The following is a 25,121-nucleotide window of genomic DNA, read 5'->3' as shown; positions in this document are numbered from 1 at the left end:
TTACTACTTACCTGATAATTTCCTTTTCTTTAGGACAGTCAGATGAATCCAGAACAAGTGGGTTATGCACCTCTACCAGCAGATGGAGACGGAGCAAACTGACGTCACAGTATATATATATACTCCTGCAGCGACATCAGCCTGCCAGTATTTTCTTCAAAAGCAACTGACTAGCAAAAACCTTGATTAAAAACAGATAACCATTTCAATACTCAACCAACAGCCAACACTGAGCTCAGACTAGAATGTAACAACACTAGTCTAGGGACTGGAGTAACACTTACCAGTAATCCTGAAACTAATAGGCACACAGGAGGATCATTACGCAATCATTCAGCAGCCAAGGGAGTGAAACTGAATTCATCTGATTGTCCTAAAGAAAAGGAAATTATCAGATAAGTAGCAATTTCTCATTTCTTAGCATCCAGTCAGATGAATCCAGAATAAGTGGGATGTACCCAAGCTACTCTCGAACAGGGCAGGAGGCTGCCTGCGGTCCAGTCAAAACTGCATGTGCAAAGGCTGCATCCTCCCAGGCCTGCACATCCAGATGAAAATACCTGGAAAAGGTGTGTAAGGAGGACCACGTCGCAGCTAGGCAAATGTCAATGGCAGACAATAATCTAATTTCTGCCTTCAGGCTCGTTTTTTATTTACTTATTTTTTTCAACAACAAAGGAAACTTTAATACTTCCCTGTCCGGATCAATGGTGGCCGAGTGAGAAGCCTCGGAGGGTCGAGGCAGCCAGATCCCCTGGCTATCGGACTGTCCAGTATGCTGCGGACGAAACTCAGCCAGGGTTGCCCGGCTCCACCTGAAGGATGGCCCAAGAAGGTGCCTAACACCTCAGGGAGCATCCGCCGTCCCCTACCGCCCTACACCTAGCACTTACTACCTGACATAAGCTTCTCTTTTTTTTTTATCTAGCAACCAGCCTGCAGGTGTGCAATTCTACCATCTGCTGGAGTCAGAAAAATACTGAGGGACTGTAGGTGGCACTCTCTGTTAAGTAGCAGTGCCTCAAAGTTTTGTTCTCTGACTCCATCTGCTGGAAGGGATACATAAACCTACTGGTCTGGACTGATCTGGGTATATTCAGGAATTGTGCATTACATCTTTTTTTTTTGTTCTTTCTTCTATATTCCACTGTTCAGAGCTCGGTTTCTCAGGCTTTCCATTTTATTTTTTTCTGCATGTTTCTGTTTCTAATTTGTGGACCCTTATTCTGAATGAGGTAAGGGTCTGTCTGTGTTCTGCATGTATAACTGAGGTGCAGTATTTCTTCTGGCATGTAGTTTTTCTGTAGGGCTTTGTTCTGTTAACCCCAGTAGGTGGTTTATTAGTGCTCTAGGGCATGGTATAAAATTTACATTGCTTCCAAGTCATACATAAGGCTGCTGCTGTTTTGAGTCCTGAGGGTTCTGTGTTATTTCTCAAGTGGTAGTGAAGGATTTGCAGCTACTAAGATGACTGTGTGTAGAAGAGGAGGAGAAATGAGTGAGCATGCATGTGCTTGAGAGTCTGAGAAGTGAATGAGAGTGAGCATGTATGTGTGTGAAAGAATATGATAGTGAATAGGCAAGTTTGTTGGTGTGCGTATGTGAGAAAGTTTGTGTGCATGCTGCTCCAATGTTCCCTCTAAGAATGGGTTGCTGTGAGCATAAAATTGATAGGCTTTTTGCATCAAAGAAAGTAGTGCTTACAAGGAAATGAAACCAAACATTTTTTGCTCATGAGCAAAAATTTGTGTACACAGCAATCTAATCCTTAGAGGGAACATTGTTCCTATCCTATGACTTTTTAATTTCCAAAGGAGTATCTCATGGGGGACTTTGTAAAATGCCTTCTAAAAATCCAAATCCACTACGTCAAGCAGCTCACCTTCAAAAATATCTAAACAATGAGTGAGGCAAGATTCTGTTTGCCAAAATCATGTTGAATTTCTTGTTCTCCATTAGGTAAATAATTTTAGATTTTATTTCATTTTTTATTGCAATTTGTATGAATATTTGAATAGCAACTTATATAGAAACCTAGAAAAATTGGTTCTTACTTGAAAATTTTAACTCCTCAAATACCACAGATCAGTCTAGATGCATGGGATTTTCGTCTTTACCAGCAAACGGAAACTGTGCTACTTAAGATAGTGTGCCACCTGCAGTCCCTCAGTATGACCTGTTACCCAAGCCAAGATTTAGATTTATTTTTATTTTTGGATTCTTATATACCGACATTCTTGCATAATATACAAATCATATCGGTTTACAATACAACAGAACAATCGCAACAGGGCGTTACATTGAAACATAAAAACATAGCATCTAATAACATAAAACATATAACATATAATACAACCGAATATATGCTGCTAATGCGTAACATGAACTATAGTGTCTAAAAGAGTAAAAAATATGCAAGCATATGGACTATTACTAATGTGGTATAAAAGGGGTTCTTAAGATAATATACAATCACATGATTCGTGGATTTGTGGATCCCTCCATCGAAGATCCCTCCCCTTGTGGAACTTAGATGCATTTACCCCATAAATCAGCTTTTACATACATAAGTCAGTGGATTTTATAACATGAACGCAGCAATGAAATTATCAGTTTTACCAATTAATCTACCAGTTCACCCAGTCCATCTGCAGCTTCAGCCTGAAGTCCCCCATTTCACCCTGAACACCTACCCAGTCATTTTTTCACTTGTAAGTTTGAGATGAAACCATAAACCAGCTTAAACTGAGCAGGTGAAGGGTCAAGCTTCCCAAACTGCAGCCCTTTTGTCCTCAAAGGAGACTGAAAATTCCCAAACCAAAACAATTTCTTTACTATCTACACACAAAAAATAGAGCAGTCTTTCCAGAGAGGGCTGAGCTCTAGACTGATCTGTGGTATTCCGGGAACAAAAATTAGCAGATAAGAACGAATTTTCTTTTCCGGTTCATATCACAGATCAGATCAGACGCATGGGATGTACCCAAGCTCCCTTAAACTGGACAGGACCTGAAAGACCCGCTCGCAGTACACGCTCCAAAACCAGCCACTTTCAGCACCCGAACCTCCAGTCAGCATTGCTTTGTGTGTAGAGAAGACCAGATCACCGCCTGACAGATCTTCTGTGGGTACACCACCTTGCACTCCACCCACGACGCCATCTGTGCGCTAGTAGAATGAGCTGGAAGTCCTTCGGGAATCAACGCCCCTTGCAAACCTGGCCTCCCACTGCCATCGAGCAAATGTGGCTTTTGAAGTATTACTCTCTTTATTTGTTCCCCCAAACTGAATGAAAAGATGATCGGACTTCCAAAAACTATTGGTGACCTTCAAGTAGCAAAACAGTACCTGATGGACATCAACAAGTGAAGCTCCCTCACACGTGGAACAGAAGAGTCCAAATTCCAAAATGAGGGAAGTTCCATTATCTGACTAAGGTGGATGTCAGAGACTACCTTCGGTGAAAAGGAAGGCACTGTGCACAAAGACACCCCATCCTCCGAAAACTGAAGAAAAAGATCCCTATAATACAACACTTCCAGCTCCAAAATCCTCTTGGCCGAACAAATGGCCTGAATGTTGTCCACTTCAGTGCCAAGAGACGCCGCCAGCACCACTATATGTTGTTCTGCCCAGCAGAAGAGTTCCTAGGCCTTCCAGTCCGCCCCTGGGAATCATTATAAGCTTCCATCGCTGCACTGTCCGATGGGACTCTCACCACATGACCACTCAACCGTGGAAAAAAAAAAAGACAAAAATGCATTGCAAACTACCCCCTCGACTCCCAATGACTGAAAGATCACAATGCCTCCTCCGCCAACCACTGTCCTCGTGCTGCTTCACTCTGGCAAATGGCTCCCCAGCCTTTCAGACTAGCATTAGTGGTCATTACCACTCAATCCAGGAGCTCCAATTTGACGCCCAGTTCCAAATTGGCCCGAGAAAGCCACGCGGAGAAACTGGAACTGGATTCCCCCTGCCGTGGTAGTTGTAATTGGAACTCCTTTGACTGAGGCCTCATATTCGTGAATGCCCAGAGAACTTGATCTAGCATAGACACCATAGAACCCAGGACCAGCAAATAATCACAGACTCTGGGTACTGAAAACTGCAATAGCTGGTGGAACCGACCTCCGTGAAAAACACTTTGCCTAGCCTGGTAAAGCGGGCTCCTAGGTACTCCAGTGACTGAGCCAGAACCAAGTTTCTCTTTGCCAGATTCACCACCCAACCCAACCCAGGGAATGTAATATCTGCATGACGAGTCAAACCACCTACTGACATAGGTCCTTTGACTTTGCCCAAATTAGCCAGTCATCCAGATAAGGATAAATTAAAATGCCTTCCTTTCATAGCGCTGCAGCCATGACCACCAACCCCCTGGTGAACGTCCAAGGTGCTGGCGCTAACCCAAAAGGGAGAGTAAAAAAAGGAAAACATTCACCCAGATTCATGAAGTGAAGGAATTCCTGATGCTTCTCCCTGATGGGACATATAAGATTAAAAGAGAGTGGACATAATTTTTTTTCAGTGTACATGTGAGGAACAGATAGACTCCATTTGTTTGAAAGCATGATCAGAAGTCAGTGGCAATAAGATGGTGGAACAGGATGTCAGTGAAAGAAAAACAATGTAGATGCCACTGCTGGGCTACATGACAAGCACATAGTTGACATTTAGATGCAGGTTCAATGCTGAGAACTTCAAAGGCAAGAAACTAGGCTAAAGCTTCAAAGACAGGATACTAGGTAGCCTGGTATATATGTGCAAGGCTAAGAGCTGAAAAAATACATAAGAGAATGGGCAGAATTTCTGCAGAGTCCTGAACCTGACAAGGTCAGCATGACCAACTCTGCAACAACCAGGAATTTCCCAATACCGTCCAGTTTTCAACCGAGAAACCACTTGCCCTCACTGTCTGGAGAGAAAGAGGGCACTCTTACAGGAAATTGACTGCTTATTGCTAGGCCATTTGTACATACACATTCCTTTTAATGGAAGAAAATGATTTACTCTGCTAGATTGCTTGTATAACTTGCTGGTGGCTTATAGTCATTCTCGTAAGTGACTGGTTTGTTATATTATACTGTTACAAATAATAAAGCTGCATACTTATATATCACACTAAGTGATAGGTCTCATTTTCCTTTGGGGGATTTGGGTTGGTCTTGTTGTGGTCCTCCAACTCTTCTCACTCATAACCCCACCGCTTGCTGCCACTATCTGACATTTGGCATCACGAAGAAGATATTGAGACCTGTCTTTTGCAGAGTGGGTGTGGAGATATTGCACTGTGAGATTAGAACATGTTTCAGACCAGCCATGGGGAATGGTATCCCATAGCACAGTTACTAAGCCAAACAGCCGATGATAAAGGGTATATAAGGCTGAGACAGAGCTCTGCATTGTCTTGTATTATTGTTCCCTGTCTCTCCTGGCTGAAGTCAACAGCAGGTTTTGCACCTCTACCATCTGCTGGAGACAAAAGAAATATAAGTCCTACTGAGGGACTGCAGGTAGCACACTATCTTAAGTAGCACTGTGTCGTTAAAGCTTTTCTTCTCTGACTCCATCTGCTAGTAGGGTTGAAAAACCAATGCGTCTGGACTGAAATGAGGTATTAACAGGAAATACATATACAGTGCACCTATCATTTTGTATGCAGGACTGTCATAGGAAGTATAATTGATTTATTCCACACAGATAGGCTGAAAACAAAATATCCTATGGAGAACAATTTTCAAAGTGGCATTAATTGGCTCAAAATTCCCCTTCTGCACTACATTGTTCCACAGCATGTGGACTTTTAGCGTCGCTGAGAGGAGACATTCCTGGGGACACGCTTAGGTCGGCAAGGAAGTCCACACCTCTACAGCATTTTCAAATGTTCCCAAGTACTTTTCCAGCAGGCATGATGGCACTTACTTGGGACCTGGGGTACATTTCAAAACAAAAGCACACACATGCTTTCATTTTAAAACCTGGAGCAAAGCCTGTGAGTTAAAAAATAAACATGATCTTTCTCCAAATGCAGGCAGTTTGAAAATTGCTCCCATGGTTTCCTGTAAAAAAAAAAAAAAAAAAGTATAGATAAAGAATCTGGGGCTCATGCAGTTTTGATAGGTCTATCTGTCAATACAGACAAAATGTGCATCAGCTATCCCAAACATCAGAATAACTCATTATATCAATATCATCCTTCAGAATCCAATAAAGATATTTTACCGTCTGCTTCCAGAAGGTCACCCAGCACATCATCTATGGAGCCTAAAAGAAGATAAAGATGCACAAAAAGAACAAACTTTCAAAAAAAAAATATAGAATTCAAATCAATCCAATAACTCAAACCAACAGAAATACTAATAAATGTAATACAAAAGAAAAATGTTCTCCTCTTCCTGGTCTATATCGTTCTTTATGGGGGGCTATGAGGAAGCAGAAACAAGGGTATATAAGAACCTGGATTTAAGTCAAAAGAGGAAATAAAAGGGAGAAAGGAAAACTACTGGAGGAAGTGATGTCATCACACCTAATGGCAGCCTAATTCAGGAGTTCCTTGCCCGATTCTTCTAATTCCTCACTTTTTGTTGGTATATTTTGGTGAGAAGTGACACTCAGTTCAGTACCTATGGCTGCAAGAAAAAAATCCATTGATTTAAAAGTTTTCTTTTGACAGAGGTAATGCAGTTTTGGAGGAACCACCCGATGCCAATGAGGAACATGGCTGTGGTTTGCCTGAAGTAGGCCGAAGCAACAATAATGACACGCTTATTTTCAAAAAAATCATTTACCTGAGCAGATTTCCAGACCTGTTTCAAGAGCTAAAATAGGTATGACCTCTATAAAGAAGGAATTCTTGAAACTGTGTCTGATCTGGGTTGCGACCTGGTAGAGGTCTTGTGAAGGATGTGTGAAGGACATGTGAAGGATGTGGAAATGCATTTGAACAGGCCACTACTGCAACTCAACTGCAAAAATTCATTGATGGGCCTGTGAAAGTAAATTTGGATTTACAAGATAAACTGGAAGATCTTGAAAATAGATTTAGGCACTGCAATCTGAGTGGAGGAGTAGCCTAGTGGTTAGAGCAACAGACTTTGAACCAGGGTTCAAATCCCACTGTCACTCCTTGTGACCTTGGGCAAGACACTTTTATCCTCTGTGACCCCAGGTACAAACAGATTGTGAGCCCTCAGGGGACAGAGAAATAACTACAGTACCTGAATATAATCTGCTTTGAAGTGCAGAAAATAAATAAATAAAATTCCGGAGGGCCCTGATTTTGTGAATTGTCACGAGGTAGTCATTGATATTTGTAAAACAATAATGGCTGCTGGTGAGGACCCAAAAGAGGATGTGATATTGACAGAGCCCATAGATCTTTGACGTTTCTGCAGGATATCATTTCCTGTTTTCATAATTATGATATCAAGGAAAGAGTGCTGCTCCAATGCTGGAAGATGAGGATTTTAAGTTGGCAAGGATATAGGGTGGAAATTTACAATGATCTCTCTCCTATTACTGTTCACAAGAGGAGTGAACTAAGAGATGTTATTTTGATCCTTCGCAAGGAAAACATAAGGTACAAATGGTTGTTTCCTTTTGGCTTATCATTCACAATCAGTGGAGTTTCGTCTGGGGTTAAAAGCTGTGCAGAAGCAGCAAAAAATTGTGCGTGCGGCAGAATCTAGGAAGTTACAGCTTCTACTTCCATTTCAAAGGATGATCACCTGAAATGGCAACATGTAATAAAAGGTCGATGACCAAGATGACATTCTGGAGGATCCACATTGCCTAGAGAAACTGCAGCATGAGCAGAACTACGGAACTTCATTGTTGTTTTTCTTTCCATGAAAGGTTTTTTTTGGCGGGCTTGTGAGACTATCATGTGCAAACATTGCTTTCCAAAGTTTATATTGTATGGTTGAGGATTTGTAACATATATATATTTTTAGTTAGTTCTTATGGACTGGGGTGGGTTCGGTGTGATGACATCATTCTTCGAGGAGGAGTTGCTCTGCCTGAGTGTGGATGTGGGCCTGATTTGGAGGGATGGGGTGGGATCAGAGGGGAAGGAGGGAGGGATTTGTTGAGATGATGGGACTGAAAAGACTGGGTGTTAAACAGTTGGGGATTTTGAATGTTTTCAGTAGCACTAATCCTGAAAGACCTGCAATCTTCTAAAGCATTCTGCCTATCATGGATCAAAGAGAAAACACATATATAATCCTCTCAATCGGGAAATCCTGAACTAGAGTATTGATCCCGAAAGAATGAACATGTAGGCTGAAAAATCTGCATGTCTTCGCCATCTGGCTTCTTATTTATTTATTTTGTTTAAAAACATTTATTACCCGCCCTTCTTAAGTTCAGAGCGGGGTACAATAAGAACATACACAGTCAACTGAATGGCTAGAACAAGACAATGCATCAATCGTACAAAGAAGGGGAAAAACCTGATTCTTCAGGATGGGAGAGAGACAAATAATTAATTAGTGGGTACATTATTGAGATCGTGACCAGAGGTGATGGCAGTAATCTATGTAGTATCATCCGAGAAGGGACACATTGGGGGTATTCCATTATCATTTAGGATTGGGAACACTTTCTTGAAGAGAAATGTTTTTAGGGCTTTTTTAAAGAAAGTCTTTTCTCGGATACATCTTACTTCCCCCTAGGTAGACTGTTCCATAGTAGTGGTCCTGCGGAGAAGAATGCTCATTTTCTGGTTTCCTCAAGGTGGGTGAGTTTTGGAGGTGGGGCATCTAGTAGCATTAGGTTAGATGATGTAAGTGGTCGAGAGAGGGCATGGATTTTTATTGGTGAGAAGAACCAATTCTTTTGGTCAGTGATTCAGTGGCCAAAATAATCCACATTAACATTGTCCATGCTTGCCACGTGAGATGCCGACAAGACCTGCCATTTCATTTTGGCTCAAGGAAGAAACAAGTTTTATCTCTAACGACACCTGAGGATATCGGGGTCCCTCTTGATGATTTATGTACACTACTGCTGAGGCGTTGTTGGACAATACTCTGACTGCCTGTCCCACTATCCGAGGTGCAAACTTGAGGACAGCCAGACAAATCGCTACGACTTACAAGCAGCTGATGGACCAGTTTGCTTCCTTGGGCGTCTATTGTTCCTGAGCAAAATGCCTCTGTCAGTGCACCCACCAGCTTGATAGACTAGCATCTGACTTCACCATGATCCAGACTTGGGTCACCAAATTCAGTCCCCATTCCAATGCTTGAAAGTTTTATTATCACTGCAAGCTTTGTCTTGTCAATGGCAGCAAGAGCAATGTCCCAGAATAGCCTTGGGACTGGGGAGACCACTGGGAAAGCAAGGCCCTTAGAAGAGGACACATGCACCCATGCCCATGGCATGAGATCCAAGGCTGCTGCCATGGATTAGAAAGTCTGGAAGTAGGACCACACAATCAGATTCCTGGCCATTTCCAGGCATGGACCTGGACACACAACTCCTAAACTCTGTTCCATATCTTCCTTTATAGCAGGAGCACAAGATTTTTTTATCCTTATTATTTTTAGTTATCAGATGTTATTTGATGTGTCTTCCAAACACCAAAAACATATTTCAAAATAGTAAATTTAAGAAAAAAAGTTTTTAATTATTGGATCTTCTATTTGTCAGCCATTTTGAAATATTTGTTCATTTTTTTTAGTATAGTTTTACTATTATATTTTATATTTCTTAGTTTTATTGTTTGATGATTTATGAGAAATAATAATGTTTTTGGTTTTCATATACAGTGTCTGGCTTATTGCGGTTTCCAGCTCAGTTTTTGTCTTCGCATTTATTTATATTTTATAGTGACTAGAATAAAACATTCTCAGGTATCGAAAGTGGTGAATTTTTTTTTTTTTTATTAGTTATTAGATGTGTATGCTGTTTTGAAATATTTTATTGGTGTTTGAGAAATATTTTAAACATTTCCCCAATAAGTTTTTATTTATTGGATGTTCTATTCATCAGCTGTTTTGAAATATTTATATATTTAGTATGATTTTACTATTATATTTTAGATTACTTGATCTTATTGTTTGATGTTTTATGCGGAATGGTTACTGCACTGCATACAGTCTAGCTTGTTGCATTTTCCAGTTCAATTTTTGTCTGCATATTTCTGTTTTATGGTGTCTTTATTCTGTATTTGATAAGGGTCTGTCTGTATTCAGCCTGTATCAGACCGAGGTGAAGTAAGCGTATGAGTGAGTCAGATACTCCTCGAGCTGGTTTTGAAAAAAATCCCCATAGTTGATATTTTCCTGCAATCTGCCCTTGATTGTCAGAGTCTGTTTCCCTGTCTAAATGTGGCAAGTAGTTACGATGGAGGGATGGGGGGATGGATGGATGAGTTCTTAAATGTATTATCATATAACACTTATGATTGGATTATTTGCTTTCTGTGATTTAATAATAAAAACTTTGACTTGAAAAAAGAAAGAAAACATACTAAGAAGCTCAATATACTCTACCTTTTAGTCCCTTCTTAATTTTTGGTGCCTGGGGAGATAAAAAAAAAATAAAAAGTACTGTTAAACATAAAGCAGTAAAACTGGTCTATAATTATCCCCATTTGACAGAAAATGTGGTTGCTCCTTTGACCTACATACTTTCATCCCACAATCACACCTTCTCAGCAAGACAGTTTACAAAGACCTGAAAGTTCTCAATGAACACCAAACTAAGAAAAATATTGTTTAAAAGCAATATCTTTGCAGCCTAGGTGGAAGACAGCTGGCAGCCCTTCCTAAAGTTTAGTTGCCTTCAACTAGCACACTTCACAAGCCTATCACTTAGCCTTCACAAGTGATGTGCCCTCTAATTCACAAGAGAAACTACTCAGCATTGTGGGGGCAATTTTAAAACATATGTGGACCTTCCAAACAAATTTATGTGTTGGCCTGCCAGGGAATTTTCAGTGGAAAGCTCTCGATAGAGTTTCCCTCCCTACCTGTATATCACGCATGGGGATTTAAAAAAGAAATCCCCATGCACTGTCTGCTGGTTCCACCTTACCCCATCCCTTTGTGGGGGGGGGGGGGGGGGGGGAGGAGCTGTTTTCAGCCTCTGATTGTACCCAGGTAACTGTTTAGTTACCAAGGTAAAATCTTTTACCTATGGGGATAATTTTCAAAAACATGGGTTTCTGCATGTAAATGGCTCATAAAATTGCCCAAAGTTTTTTGCACATAAAGTATGAACAAAATTGGATTACTACTATTCCAGAAGGGCAAAGTTGGGGTGGAATTGGAATGCAGAAGTACCTAGTAGTTAGAGCAGTGGGCTACGAACCAGGGAAGCCAGGGTTCCAATCTCACTGCCACTCCTTGTGATCTTGGGCAAGTTACTTTACCCTCCATTTGCTCAGGTACAAACTAACAGGGTCATTTATCAAAATGCGTTATGGCATTAACGCACGCAATAGTTATCACAATGCACGGTGTGAATGCATATTTTACAAATTTATTCAAAGGGGTGGAACCAATGAAAATGAGGGGCACACATAGTCAACTATTTATACTGCTATAGAAGAGTCAGCTAGTAACTTGAGGTGAGGATTTGGTGGTGGTGTATGGTTTTGGGGCCAGTTTTACATGCAGAATGAAATGTATGAACAGCACAGTAGCCTTTGGGGAAGATTTGACGTGATTTTGAGTGAGGAAAGTCACACAAAGATGAGATTTGTACAAAGTTCTCTCACTCTAGCTTGATGGACTCTCTATCAGGGTACTATCAAGCTAGGGCGAGAGAACACTGAATAATCTCATCTTTGTGTGACTTTCCTTACATCAAATCTTCACCGAGGGCTACTGTGCTGTTCGTACATCTGCATGTAAAACTGGCCCCAAAACCCTACACCACCACCAAATCCTCACCTCGAGTTAGTAGCTGGCCCTCCTATAATGATTTAAATAGTTGACTGCTAGAAAACCTTTAACTTGTGTTGCAATAAACTACTGCTAAGATAGCATACTGTGCGGTAACTATCATAGCCACACCCCTTTTCCTTATCACGGGTGTTATTCATGCAAAAATTATCGCATTTTGATAAATCTAGGCCTTAGATTGTGAGCCAACTGTGGACAGAGAAATACCTCATTACCTGAATGTAATTCGATTTGAAGTGGTTGAAAGGCAGAATATTAAAAAAATGTATGTACACACTTTTGATTTTAAAAAAGTATAGGCGAACATTAACACACGCAAGTTACCCTGCAAAGAGCAGGTATAACTGTCTGGGTCAGTTTGTGCATATTCAAAGGAATAATTTTCAAAGCAAACTTATGGATATGTTTGCTTTGAAAATTGGCAGAACGTATGTGCATAAGCAATGCATAACTTGCACAGGTTGTTATAAAATTATCCTCTATATTATAAAAACTAGCAAAAAAGAAGGCACCATGCATAAAGATAACCTCAAATTCGACATCTGGAGGAAGGGATCCAGACAAGACAGCACCTGGAGCTCCGAAATTCTCCTGGCTGAACAAATAGCCACTAAGAAAACCACTTCAAGATTCAAGTCTTTAACCGTGGCTCTTTTTAGTGATTCAAACCGAGCGTCACATAATCCTCTAAGGAGCAGATTCAGATTCCAAGATGGACAAATGTTCCATTCCTGAAGATGCAAGTTCTTAGCTCTCCAAAGGAACTGTAGAACATCCAGATATGCAAACAGAGGACACCCTTGCACCTTACCCCAGAAACAACCCAATGTCACTACCCGGACTCTCAGACAGAGAAAGGTCAGTCCCTTGACCAGAACCTTTCAGTATAAAAGCCAATATATGCTACATCATAGCCTGAACAGGCTGAGGCTGCACTTTGTTAACAGCAGACCAGGACTTGAAGATCCTCCAAATCCGCACTTACATCAAGGATATAGAAGGTTGCCTAGCCTGCAATAAGGTGGAAATAACCACTTCGGAATAACCACTTCGGAATATCCCCTCCATCTCAATCGTCTCCTCTCAGAAGCAAAGCTGCGAAACAGAAATGAGTCACCAGACCCAGAAATATTGGGCCCTGGTGGAAAAGAGTTGACCGATGTCCAAACCTCAGGGGCCCGTCTAAGGCCATGTTGATCAGATCTGGGAAGCATGGATGATGTGGACACTCTGGAGCTACCAGGATCACGTTGCCCAGATGTGTCTCTATCTGCCATAATCCCTTGGTCACCAGAGGCCACGGAGGGAAGACAAAGAAGAATCCCTTGAGTCCACGGCAGTACCAGAGCTCTGATTCTTTCTGTACTGTGTTCTGTTCAGTGGCTGTAAAACCACTATGCCTTGGTGTTCTCTTTTGTCAGGCTACCCCTATCATTCCATGAATGAGATATTGCTGCAACCAACAGCTCTCATTCCCCGGGATCTAACTTTTTCCGACAGAGAAAATCCACCTGTAAGTTGTTTACTCCGGCGATGTGAGACACTGCCAGCCACGCCAAATACTGCTCTGCCCAGAGACTCAACTCCTGGGTCTCTCAAGCCAGTGTCTGATTCTTGGTTCCATCTTGACGGTTGATGTAGGCCACCATCATTGCATCCTCTGATAGGATCCCTCCTGGATGACTGCACAACTTTGGCAGACAGGCAAGCAATGCAAAATGCACCGCTCTCATCTCTAACCGATTGATAGACCATGAGGACTCCCGTTGCGACCACTAGCCCTGCGCAGATTGATCTTGCCATACTGCCCTCCATCCAGCAAGACTTGCATCGGTAACTACTATCATAAGAACATAAGAAATTGCCCTGCTGGGTCAGACCAAGGGTCCATCAAGCCCAGCATCCTGTTTCCAACAGAGGCCAAACCCAATTCAGAACCTCCAGCTCCGCACCATCCTTGAGATTGGTGCAAGAAAGCCACTAGGAAAGATTGTCTTTGGCTTCCCCCTCTAATGGAAGAGGAAATTCTTCCAACAACAGATTCCAGCAGGAGAGAAGATCCCCTAGCAGAGACTGCATATGTGCAAACACCCAATGCATTAATTCCAATGTTGATGCTATACAACCCAGGACCTGTAAATAGTCCAAGACCCTGGGCACCAAAAGCTCTAGCAGATGCCAAATCTGACTCAGCAATTTCAGCAATCTCTCTCTGTGAGAAACATTCTCTCCACCAGTGGATCGAACTGAGCTCCCAGATACTCCAGAGTTTGAAAGAGGATTAACTGGCTCATTGATAGGTTCACCACCCATCCTAGAGACTTCAAGCACATCGGTACCTTTTTTTTTTTTTTTTTTTACTGATTGCCAACAGAGGTCCCCTATTTCACACAAATGAGCCAGTCATCCAGACATGGATGCACCAAAACACCCTCCTTTTGCAATGCGGCCACTCCCACCACCATCATCTTGGTTAAGGTATATGGAACCATCACCAGCCGAAGAGAAGGGCTTGAAACTGAAAATGTTCCCTTAGGACCATAAACCTCAGGAATCTCTAGTGCTCCAGCCTAATGCCTAGGCCAGATATGCCTCTAGGCAGGTGAGAGAAGCTAAGAACTCTCCCTTGCGTACCACCGCTATGACGGACCTCAGAGTTGAATCTCAGAGTTTTCATGCAGAAATGGGGAACCTTGAGAACCACATTTACCTTCTTTAAAGCCAATACCTCTTGAATTGGATACAGAAGGGAAAGAAACAGGATGCTTAACTTAAAATTGACCTCCAGCCACACTAAGCATGTTCAGGGTCTGAGCCAACAAACTCAGCAAGACATCTCTGTGAAAAAAGAAAAATATATTTAGGATCCTCTCAAATGAAGGGTTGCCAGATCAGTTTCTTGCACGGGTCCAGGCCATGTATCATTGTTCCAAGGTGTGAATTTTGATTAACACATCTTTGACTTTTTCTATTAGTATTGCTAGAGGTACACGTCAGGGTTGTCCCTCGTCCCCCCCCCCCCGCTTTTCGATTTAGCAATTGACCCTCTGGCAGCAGCCATAAGGCAGCATGCCAGAATTTGTGGTATTAAGTTGGGTGGCAGGGAGCAGAAAATTTTGCTTTATTCAGATGATGTTTTGATTTATCTGTCAGTTCCTTCTGTGTCAGGACAGATTCTTTTAAATCTCCTGAATAAATACGGAGCTCTTTCTGGTCTAAGGTCACTCAAACTGTGGTGGATATTTTGGGATATTCTGTTTTCATAGGACCTGGCCTTGGACTGGTTCTTCAATTGCAGTTAAGCACAGGCCGTTGGTCAGTCAACTATTGTTAGCTGCTTGCTTTACAATTGCCAAGTTTTGGAAAACTAATCCAAACCTGGACTACTGGCATTCTCAGTTACAGGAAGTTGCTGATATTGAGCATTTGTACTTTGACCAAAAAAAATGACCATTTTAAATTTGAACAAATATGGGGTCCCTACCAGAAATATCGTAAGCAATAACTGGTTATTTCCTCGAAACTATTACTGTATTACTCAGATGTCTGGTGGTTATGAGACTATATAAGTCTGTCAGTCTTGATATTTTGGATAACACTGTATCCTTTAATTATATGATATGCCAAAAATGGTTTAAATAAAGAGTTTAAAAAAAAATAAAAAAATATGAGCAGAATCTGAAGTGGTTCTCAGTCATATGCAATTTCTCACTCTTCTAGAGGTGAGAAAGCCAATTCCCCTTCGGAATCCTCTGATGTCTCATGATCCACATCCCCTTGAACATTACCAGGGTCAGCCTCCCTGCAGCGGTTGCCCGCCAAGTCTGACAAATAGGAGGCTTGAATACGCGACCCCTACTAGGCACCCCTGCAGAAAGGTCTGCATGCCCTGGAAACATTCCACCCAGGAGGAGGATGGATCTATACCAGAGCCCATAGTCGCAACCTTGCTCTCTCCAATCTCTCTCTTGGGAAAGCTTCTGCCCTCAGGAACAATGGAGGAGGAGAACTGACCTTCATCTCCCACTCCACTCCCCTCCAAGACACAATAGGCCAAGGGGATGTCCCAACATAGGCAAAAGCAGTAGTAGTGAAATCACTTTGAGCACCTAAATAGCGCTGACACAAATGGTGGAGACAGAGTGAGGACTGAATTGCTATCAGACAGCAAGCCTCACAGATAGCAAGGCACTTGGACAGTTTGTCCCTGGTGCCTAGCTCTCCTAAACTTCAAATCTAGGAGGCCTCCTGAGCACATACCAATGTCACCCGGGCGTATATGCACACCCCTCCAGGATGCACACAAATACACGCTCATGACTAGGTCGCGGTGAGGAGCCAAGATGGCGGCTTGACTGGAGCACTGAGCTGCCCCGCTGGAAGGTTTCTCTTAAATATTTCTATTTTTAGAATTTCCGATGCCCTCGAAAGGAGGTCGAGGAAGTAGTGCCATGTGATTCACCCGTGTTCGGCTCATCAGGAGCCAGTGAGGAAGCTGATGGAGGCTTGGAACAACCTGGAGCGGCTGGCTTGGTGTTGGTTGGAGAGAGGCCTACTGCTGAAACCCCGCTGAGCCAAGAGTTGTCAACTATGGTCCAGAAACCAGCAGTAGTCACCCTAGACTCCCTATGGGATCTTACATCCTCTATGGTAAAAATGTTTTCTGATTGTTCAATGAAAATAAATGCGATAACTCAGCAAATGGAAATTATCTCAAAGAATAATTAAGTACATCAACAAGAAACTTTAGAAAAGTTTAAGGCTATGGAAACGGATTTACACCATGAGAAAGAAGTCCAGTCGGTTATTATCCAAGACTGTGGGGCCATGAAAAGAAAAGTGGACTATATTGAGAATGCTTTAAGTCATTTAAACCTGCAAGTTTTAAACTTTTTAAGGGTGGTGGGAGAAATTTCACGAGTTACCCTCACAAGATATTTCTTAGAAGTCCTTGACTTTACAAATGAATCTGCTCCCCCCTTGGATAAAGTAAATTTTCTGCCTACTAGCTCAAATATGCAACCTCAAGCTATTTCTGTTGATTTGGGAAATTTAACAGCAATGCTAGAATTTTCTGCCTATGATATCTTTTTATTACTGAAAAAGACCCAAGTATGGTAATGAAAAGTTACTTTAAAAAATCTAATACCCTGTTTATGGGTCAAAAAATCTGGATTTTTCCTGATCTGACTAAATCTACACAAGAAAGAAGAAAAGGCTTTCTGGCTTTGCGGCAAGAAACTCTAGCTATAGGTGCAACCTTTTTCCTAAGGTTTCCATGCAAATGTATAATTAAATACAATCGAGATAATTATGTCTTTTTTCTTCCGGAACAGCTGAAGAGTTTTGTAGATTCTAAGAGGGTACTACTGTGAAGTAGTAATATCTAGGTTATCTCATCCTATGATAGATAAGCAAGTCAGTTCAAGCTATGCCATTTCTTTTAGAGTATTTTCTTTTTGATCTCCTCATATATTTCTCCTCTCCCTCATTTATTGTGGTCTAATGGGTAAATGATGTGTGATATTCTAAAGATAGATATTTCCTAGCTTTTTCTTTTGTTAGGTAAATGCCGTATTACTGTACAAAGTGGATGCTTTGTTTGGATTTTCGAAAATTAATAAAAATAAAATAAAAAAATAAATGAAAAAAGACTAGGTCGCGGTGTACACACATCAGTACATGCGTAAATATTTATTTTTTTATTTAAAAACTTTTCTATACCGTCGTTTAGTAATGTACCATCACAACGGTTGATAAGTAATCAACAACAAAGAAGCGAAAACCCCTCTCCAATTAATTATCAATAAAGCAAAAAGAGAAGAAAAAGGATGCAAATCCCATATACTAAATAATGAAACCAAAAATATTACAATAAACAACTTATATGCTAGCAGATGACAATATCATCAATGATTGCCTCAAGATCTCACTCTGCTGCCTCTCGCCACTCAATGGGCCGCAAGCCGTAATCGGTCACTGAAGCAGTTTGTTACTTGTAATCATTTATTGTCATCATGCTGCAAAGTCATTGCTTTATTTCTATATGAAGAAACATTTTTTATTCTTTTAATTTATAATTTAAAGAACTGTGATAATACACCACTAAAGAAATCTGAAATCCTAAATCAAATTATACTATATTTCCCACATTTTAAACTACCCCAAATCTAAAATCCTAATACCCAAATGTTGAAGAAACATATACTTAGCCACTTACTTGGGCCATATCAGATTAAGTGGCTAAGTATATGTTTCTTCAACATTTGGGTATTAGGATTTTAGATTTGGGGTAGTTTAAAATGTGGGAAATATAGTATAATTTGATTTAGGATTTCAGATTTCTTTAGTTCCATCACAACGGTTTACATTTAGGCACGAAATATGTTTTCTAGGTTATCCATAGTGTGCCAATATTTACGGTTACATAGATCAATAATATACTCTAAATGAGAAGTGGGATGAGGATCATTTATATGATTGTCAGGATAATCATATATGTGTATACTGTTTTCATTTAATATTTAATTATGATTAAAATAATAAAATAATTCTACTTTTTATATATAGGTGACTTTCAGCTGGATTTATTTGTTGTTATTCAACGCTCTCAATGTGAAATGCTTTTTTGAAAAGCCAAGTTTTTAGGCTTTTCTTGAAGAGTTTTAATTCTTTCATTAGTCTTAGTTCAAGTGGTAATGTGTTCCATAATAATGGTCCTGCCAAAGATAGTGCTCTCTCTCTAACTTGGGTCAACTTTGCTCATATAGGCCATGGTTGTACATGCACAAGTACCTGCGCAAATATTTATTTATATACACTTTTATATACCGACCTTCATGAAAAAATTCACATCAGATCGGTTTACATATAACAGGGGGATAACATTGATATAAATATGTGCTCCATATTTTGATGTAATAATATTACATAATATAATATAATAATAATTTGATGTATAATATTGATGTAAATATGTGCTCCAGTCTAGGTCACGCACAAGTAGCCGCGCAAATACACGCTCAAGTGTAGGTCGCAGACGGACATGCTCAAGTGTAGGTCACAGACATTCACGCTCAAATCTAGGCTGCTGCCTTATGTGCACAGATCCCTGCGCATGCAAACCTCACGTGGCGAGAATGCGCGCACTCACTTACACACGCGGGAAAAGAACCACTGACAGGGCCTACCACATGCTAAGCAAAGACTACCTGTACCTTCAGTGCATTTAGGCCTGGATTCAATCAATATTTGGCACCGAAAATCATTGAAGGCCTGAAGAGCTTCTCAATAGCTCAGGTCTCTTGACCAGCTGAGAATCCATGGAGACTGGGGCCAAGAGCCAGTATCCCCCACTGCTTGTTTCGCTAAATAAGCTTTGCACATAAGCAAATTAAAACCGGCAGAAGACCTCTACCAGAATCAGAGACTCCTCCACAGTGCAAGTGCCTCTCTGCACATCTGCAGGTCAGGGAACTGTCAGGGATAGTTGAGGAGGGGATTCCCCTGCCTCTCCTGCCAATGCCGCTAGGGAATTGATAAAGGCCGCCGTTTCCGCACTGATGGGGAAAGCCTCTGTGCTAGACCTCATCACACATGAGGCTCGTTCTACCGGTGTGGCTATGCTCAATGCAGACCCCTGAACGCCATGCCGTTTTTGCCACATGCGCACGCTGTTCCTCCCTGCACCCATGGCACCACCAGCACCTCAACAGCAAGCAGGGGAACAGTCCTTGAGCGCCATGAAGCCAACACCCAGTCTCCTCTGCAGGCAGAGAAGCTGCTGAAAAACCCCATTGCTGAACTTCCCAAGCTGCTAAGGTAGCTCCCCAACTGGAACCCCCGAAGTTGCACAGATTCCTCTAACTAGTCCCTTGTTCTCTCTCTCTCTCTCTCTTTTTTTTTTTAACTCTCTGAGAAGAAATAAAGATACATAGAAACCAATACTTTCCTTTGGTGCAGAGTTTCCGGTTCCAGGAGTGCAGGCTGCACGGTAAATCAGACAAGAGCCAGTCCACTGGCTATATCTGTCTCCTTTTGCCAAACTTTAGCGACCCAGCCCAGGACAAACCATATAAAAGGGATACATACCTGCTCCACTGGGCTTGCAGTGCAGAACTGCCAGCAGGTTCCACTGCTGACTCAAGGGGGATGAGGGATCTGGACTACCAGATGCCCATCTCTACAGACCTCCAAACTGAGCTATTAGAAGGGTCAACAACCCCCTGCTCGTCCACCTCAAATCAGGGGGGATAGCCCCACCAGGACCTTACAACCCCCTGGGAGGATCCAGAAATGTTGTCTTTTGATCTTTTTTTTTTTTCCTTTCTCTCCAGACTGCAGGTTTTACACTGTCTACCATCTGCTGGAGACAGAGAAATTCTGAGGGTCTGCAGGTGGCACACTGGGCTCTGTACAGTGTCAGTGAAATTTTCTCTGTCTCCATTTGCTGGCAGGGAGGCAAAACCCAAAGTCTGGACTGATCTGGGTATGTACAGGGAATAGGCATATAGCAGCAGGATTTGTGCTCAATCACATTTAATATTTATTTTTATGATTGATTGTTTTATTCTGTACTCTGTGCAGAACCCTGGATGCAGCAGTTTATAAATGTTTTAAATAAAAAACTAAATAAATAAAATGAAGAGCCCAGTATTCAGCGATATGGCAAGTGGTAAAGTTAACCAGGTAACTTTAAGAGCTTAACTTTACCCAGATATTCAGTGGCAGCGCCAGTAAATATACCCGGATAAATGTATCTGGTTAACTTTAGACCTGCTTTCATCCCAATCAGACTTGTCTGGATATCTTCAGGCAGACAGTGCTAAATATCAGCACTGTCCACTAAAGCTTGACCGCATCTCCGGAATGCCTCCAAACCCGCTTCTTTTGTTTTTTTAAAATCCCGCAACCCCCCCCCCCAGTTCAATGATTTGCCCAGACAAAATTTACCCACTGAATGGGGGGGGGGGGGGGGGAGGAGAATAAAAAAAAAAAAAAAAAAGATTTGTTTGAGTAACTTCCAAAGTAACCTGGAGAAATCTTTTGAATATTGACCTCCCGGCCAAGCACTTCCAATGGAGTTAAAGATTACAAGTGCATAAGGCCCTGCACTTTTCTATTAACTTCATGCTAAATTTCCCTGTGACTGAATTAATCAATGCGACTATGTCCGTATCTTGTGAATGCCAGTTCGAGTAATTTCCTTACCATCTCCTGGTCTACAGTAGCCTTTCTTCTCAGATCTGGTGGATGACCTCTGGTCTTTCTTTGCTTTAATTCTCATCTAATGAATGGACAGGCTGCTCTCTGAAAGCCAGTTCAAAAGCAGACTTAACTGACAGGCAGATGGTATGTCTTTCATTTGAGTTAAATTAGCTATTATGTAAACTATAACAAAACATAGAAAGTTGTCTTCATGGCAGTATTGTATGACAGAGCACAGCAAACCAGAATTTAGTAACACCAGACAAAACGGTAAGCTTGTCACAGGATTCAGGAAAGGCTTATGGGTATACCCCAGATCAGGTGTTTTGAAAGCTGAAGCAAGAAATAGGGGAAAAGCACTCTTCTCTTCAGCCACCACTAACATGTGGTTTGGGAATAGACTCAGGGGAGGCTTTATATGTCTGTGTGTTTAACTATTCAGGGTATGAGTTTTAGGAAACAGTTCATTTAATTATAACACTGAACAGAAATAGAAGTTAATACTGCAAAATTAACAGAGATATGATAGTTGTACAGGACAGCATATACTTTATAAGAAAAAGAAATTTCAAAAGTCCCATCAAGTAATCTCCTTAAAATATTTTATTGGGAGCCATATTCTTTAGAAGGACCTCAATATCCTTTATGCCCTAGGAATTTTTTTTCCCATTGGCACAATTAGGATCCATTTCTTAAAACAGCTTTCTTACAGTAGAAATCAAAAGAGGAAAACCACATTATGACGACTGCATTATAAACATTTTTGACTGACCAGATATTCTGTATTTTATATACAATAATATATTTTGCTTTCTTAACTGAAGCACCCTTTTAATTAATTATGTGGAAAATTCCACCATATGACATAATATAGGGACATTGTTTTCATGCACATCACCACACAGTGGTGGCAGTGGAAGTAAAAAAAAAAAAATATCAAATCCAAAAACACTAGCCTGCATGTTCTTGTACCATCTAATTCATTTCCCTCCTTTGAAAAAAGGAGATGGTGAAATTATGCTTTCCTTTCCTTGATACAGTCAGACCAGTCCAGATTAAATGGTCATGCACACAAACCAGCAGATGGAGAGAGAGATCAACATGCGTGCTGATGTCACTCCATATATGTATCCATGCTGACACCAGCTTGCCAGTTTTTCTGTAACAAATTAACAGGCCAAAAAAATCTGCCCGTGGCCCGCGGGTTGGAAAACGGACCCTCAATTTTGCTGGCGTCCGTTTTCTGAACCCGTGACTGTCAGCGGGTTCGATAACACTTCTTATTATTACGATTTTATACATGGCTACTACCTGTCCATAAATTTTGAGAGAGCGGTTGTGTTGCTTATATTGAAATTGCTAACATCTCAAAATAATTTTTTTTTTATCTTTGTTGTCTGATCTTTGTATTTTTCTAATCAGTTGGTTCCATTTTTTCCCTTGTCACTTATTTCCTAATTCCTTTTCAGTGTCTTTCTTCTATTACTGTCTTCTTCCCTTACACACACACACACACGCTTTCTCTCACAGACTCCCCCTCACACACTCACGCTCTCACTCTCATATGCTCTCCCCCCCCACACACACACAAGCTCACATTCTCTGCAGACACACATTCAAGCTCTCACTTTCTCACCCCTCCCCAGGCTTATATTCTTATGCACACAGATGCACATCCAGGCACCCATTCTCACCCACAGACATAAACCCAGACTCCCATTCTCACCCACAAACCCATGCTCCCAGTCTCACCCACACATACACACATTTAAGGTCCCATTCTCACCCATACATACACACATTTAAGGTCCCATTCTCACCCACCCACACAAACCCAGACTCCCATTCTCACCCACACACAAACCCAGGCTCCCATTCTCACCCATATATACACACATTCAAGCTCCCATTCTCACCCATACACAAACCCAGGCTCCCATTCTCACCCACACATACACACATTCAAGCTCCCATTCACCCACATATTCAAGCTTCCATTCTCACCCACACACACCCAGACTCCCATTCTCATCCACACATACACATTCAAGCACGTGCACAGCTTCTGCTTCCTCCCCCCAAAGCAGGAAGATCAGCTGGCCTTTCCTGCTGCCACCGGCCCCAGAATGGTGGTGCTCATGGCTCATGTGAGCCTCCAGAATTGCAGCCCCCATGGCAGAAGAAACTTCCCTCGCAGCCGGCGGCCAAAGAAGCATGAGAGGTCCAGAGTGTGCAAGTATGTGTATGAGAGAATATATGTGAGAGAGAGTACCCTCTGTGTGTGAGAAAGGAACTGCGTGTGTGTGTGTGTGTGTGTGTGAGAGAGAGAGACTGTCTGAGGGGCCAATGCTATACGAGTGCCTGCGCGCCCATCAACCTTCTTGGGCGCGCAATGTTAATGAAGTGCGGCGCCAAAAAGGTCGCACGAGGGATCAATTGTGTGCCCTTATCGCGTCCTTGTCATTGAGCACCCAGGAGAGGTGGCTGTGAGCCGGTTAGGAAAACGGACGCTCAATTTACAATAAGCTTAATACCATATGGGATTCAAGTGTTTTTGCAGTGCATCTAAATATAATATACACATTGTTGTGAAGTGATTTTTTACCTCAGAAGATTGTACTTTGAATGTCCTTTTTCCATATAAAATCTCCTTTTTTAGGCTGAGGAAGTGGTTATTTAATTTTAAAATAGGAAAAATATTGAGAAAAAAATGCATAATTTTTAATTGTATGGGAAGGGGAGGGAAAGGGGGAATGGAAGGCTGTAAGGTTCACCTAGGACATTTAAAACTGTTGCATCGGTCCTAAGAGTGTGCCAGACTCTCACCATTCACTAGTCTCCCATCTTCGCAGGGGGGCAGATGCTAGGGAAAGGTGGGAGACAGGTGATAGGGTTCCCAGGAGTGTGGCAGGGGTGCAAGCTTCCTGAAAATATTATCAGACACTCCCATCACTCCTTTGGGAACCTTGTCCCCTTCCCCAGCATTATAAGGGTCAGACTCCAAGGGGGACCACCCCCACCCCAGCCCTTTTGGTGTGTTCACCTGCACCACACCTTCAGGGGGTGGGGCCATAATTTAATCCGTCTCAGGCAGCCGATCCTGCTTGATTTATTAAGCATCTCCTCCTCCCCCTCCCATAGACACAGAATGAGAAAAGCCTTAGCAAATCGTTCCCTTTATGGTCTAAAAACAGCCATTAATTTATGAAGTTTATATGCTAGGGAGCACGGATTGCCCAAACCAGTCCTTCTAAAGTCTTGCCACTTACCAGTAAGAGTCAGGGGATGATAACACAGGAAGATGTCTATCCCCTAAATTTCTCTTAGACCCCCCCCAAGCTAACTTTTCTCCAGCCTACGCATTTCCTTACGGAAGGTGACCGGACTGGGCCAGAGAAATTACTTGACTGCACCTCGATCTCCGTTTCCAGGATACACACATAGGCCAGACCCTGGTGGCAGCACAGCATTCTAGGTTGCCATGACAGCAACTGAGTGTCTGCCGAGCCCGCCTCCCTCCCTCCCTCCGCTCTGCAACGTTGGGATTTTTTTCCTATCTCACCTTCTCCGCCGATCCGTTCGGGATCATTTCTCGTCTTCCACACCGAGTTTCTCTCTGAACTTCATCCCCGCGGGCTTCTGCAGAGAAGCCCTTCCGGCTTAGGCCCAGCGGGAAATGTAGTTTCCTCTTACTGGAGCGAGATTTGAGAGGCGCCGCTAGCCTTAGACGAAAGGAAGCAAGGCGGTGACCAGGGGGGGGGGAAGCAAGAGAGATTCACTGCAGCGCAGGAATGCTGCTCAGTTCATCGACAGAGAAACCGGCAGAATAGGTGGATGCCTCCCTCGCTAATTCACAGCAATCAATCAGGGTGACCGGACCTGAAAAGTTGCAAGGTATGTTTATGGGCAAGACATAGGGGAGGACAGACGAGAGCAATGTTTGGGGGGGGAGGTGTTTTGTTTGGGGGGGGAGGTGTTTACTATTACTATATTTGT

The 25,121-nt window shown here is 42.1% G+C and overlaps 1 protein-coding gene across 1 annotated transcript in view; it reads right to left on the bottom strand.

Annotated features, from left to right (window-relative positions):
• Positions 1–24,836, bottom strand: part of FBF1 (Fas binding factor 1) — a 183,281-nt gene extending 158,445 nt beyond the window's left edge. Inside the window, exons 1-3 of the mRNA XM_029600467.1 lie at positions 24,688–24,836; positions 10,503–10,530; positions 6,226–6,267 (exon numbers count right to left, since the gene is read on the bottom strand). Coding sequence (XP_029456327.1) covers positions 6,226–6,267; positions 10,503–10,530; positions 24,688–24,714 — 97 coding nt within the window. The 5' untranslated portion in view covers positions 24,715–24,836. The remainder of the gene's footprint in view (positions 1–6,225; positions 6,268–10,502; positions 10,531–24,687) is intronic.
• Positions 24,837–25,121: the final 285 nt, after the last annotated feature.

The sequence above is a fragment of the Rhinatrema bivittatum genome, chromosome 4 (genome assembly GCF_901001135.1).
Source record: "Rhinatrema bivittatum chromosome 4, aRhiBiv1.1, whole genome shotgun sequence".
In the NCBI taxonomy this organism is placed as follows: Eukaryota; Metazoa; Chordata; class Amphibia; order Gymnophiona; family Rhinatrematidae; genus Rhinatrema; species Rhinatrema bivittatum.
Note: the sequence above shows the minus strand (reverse complement) of the source record. Positions and strands in the feature narration are given on the sequence as shown.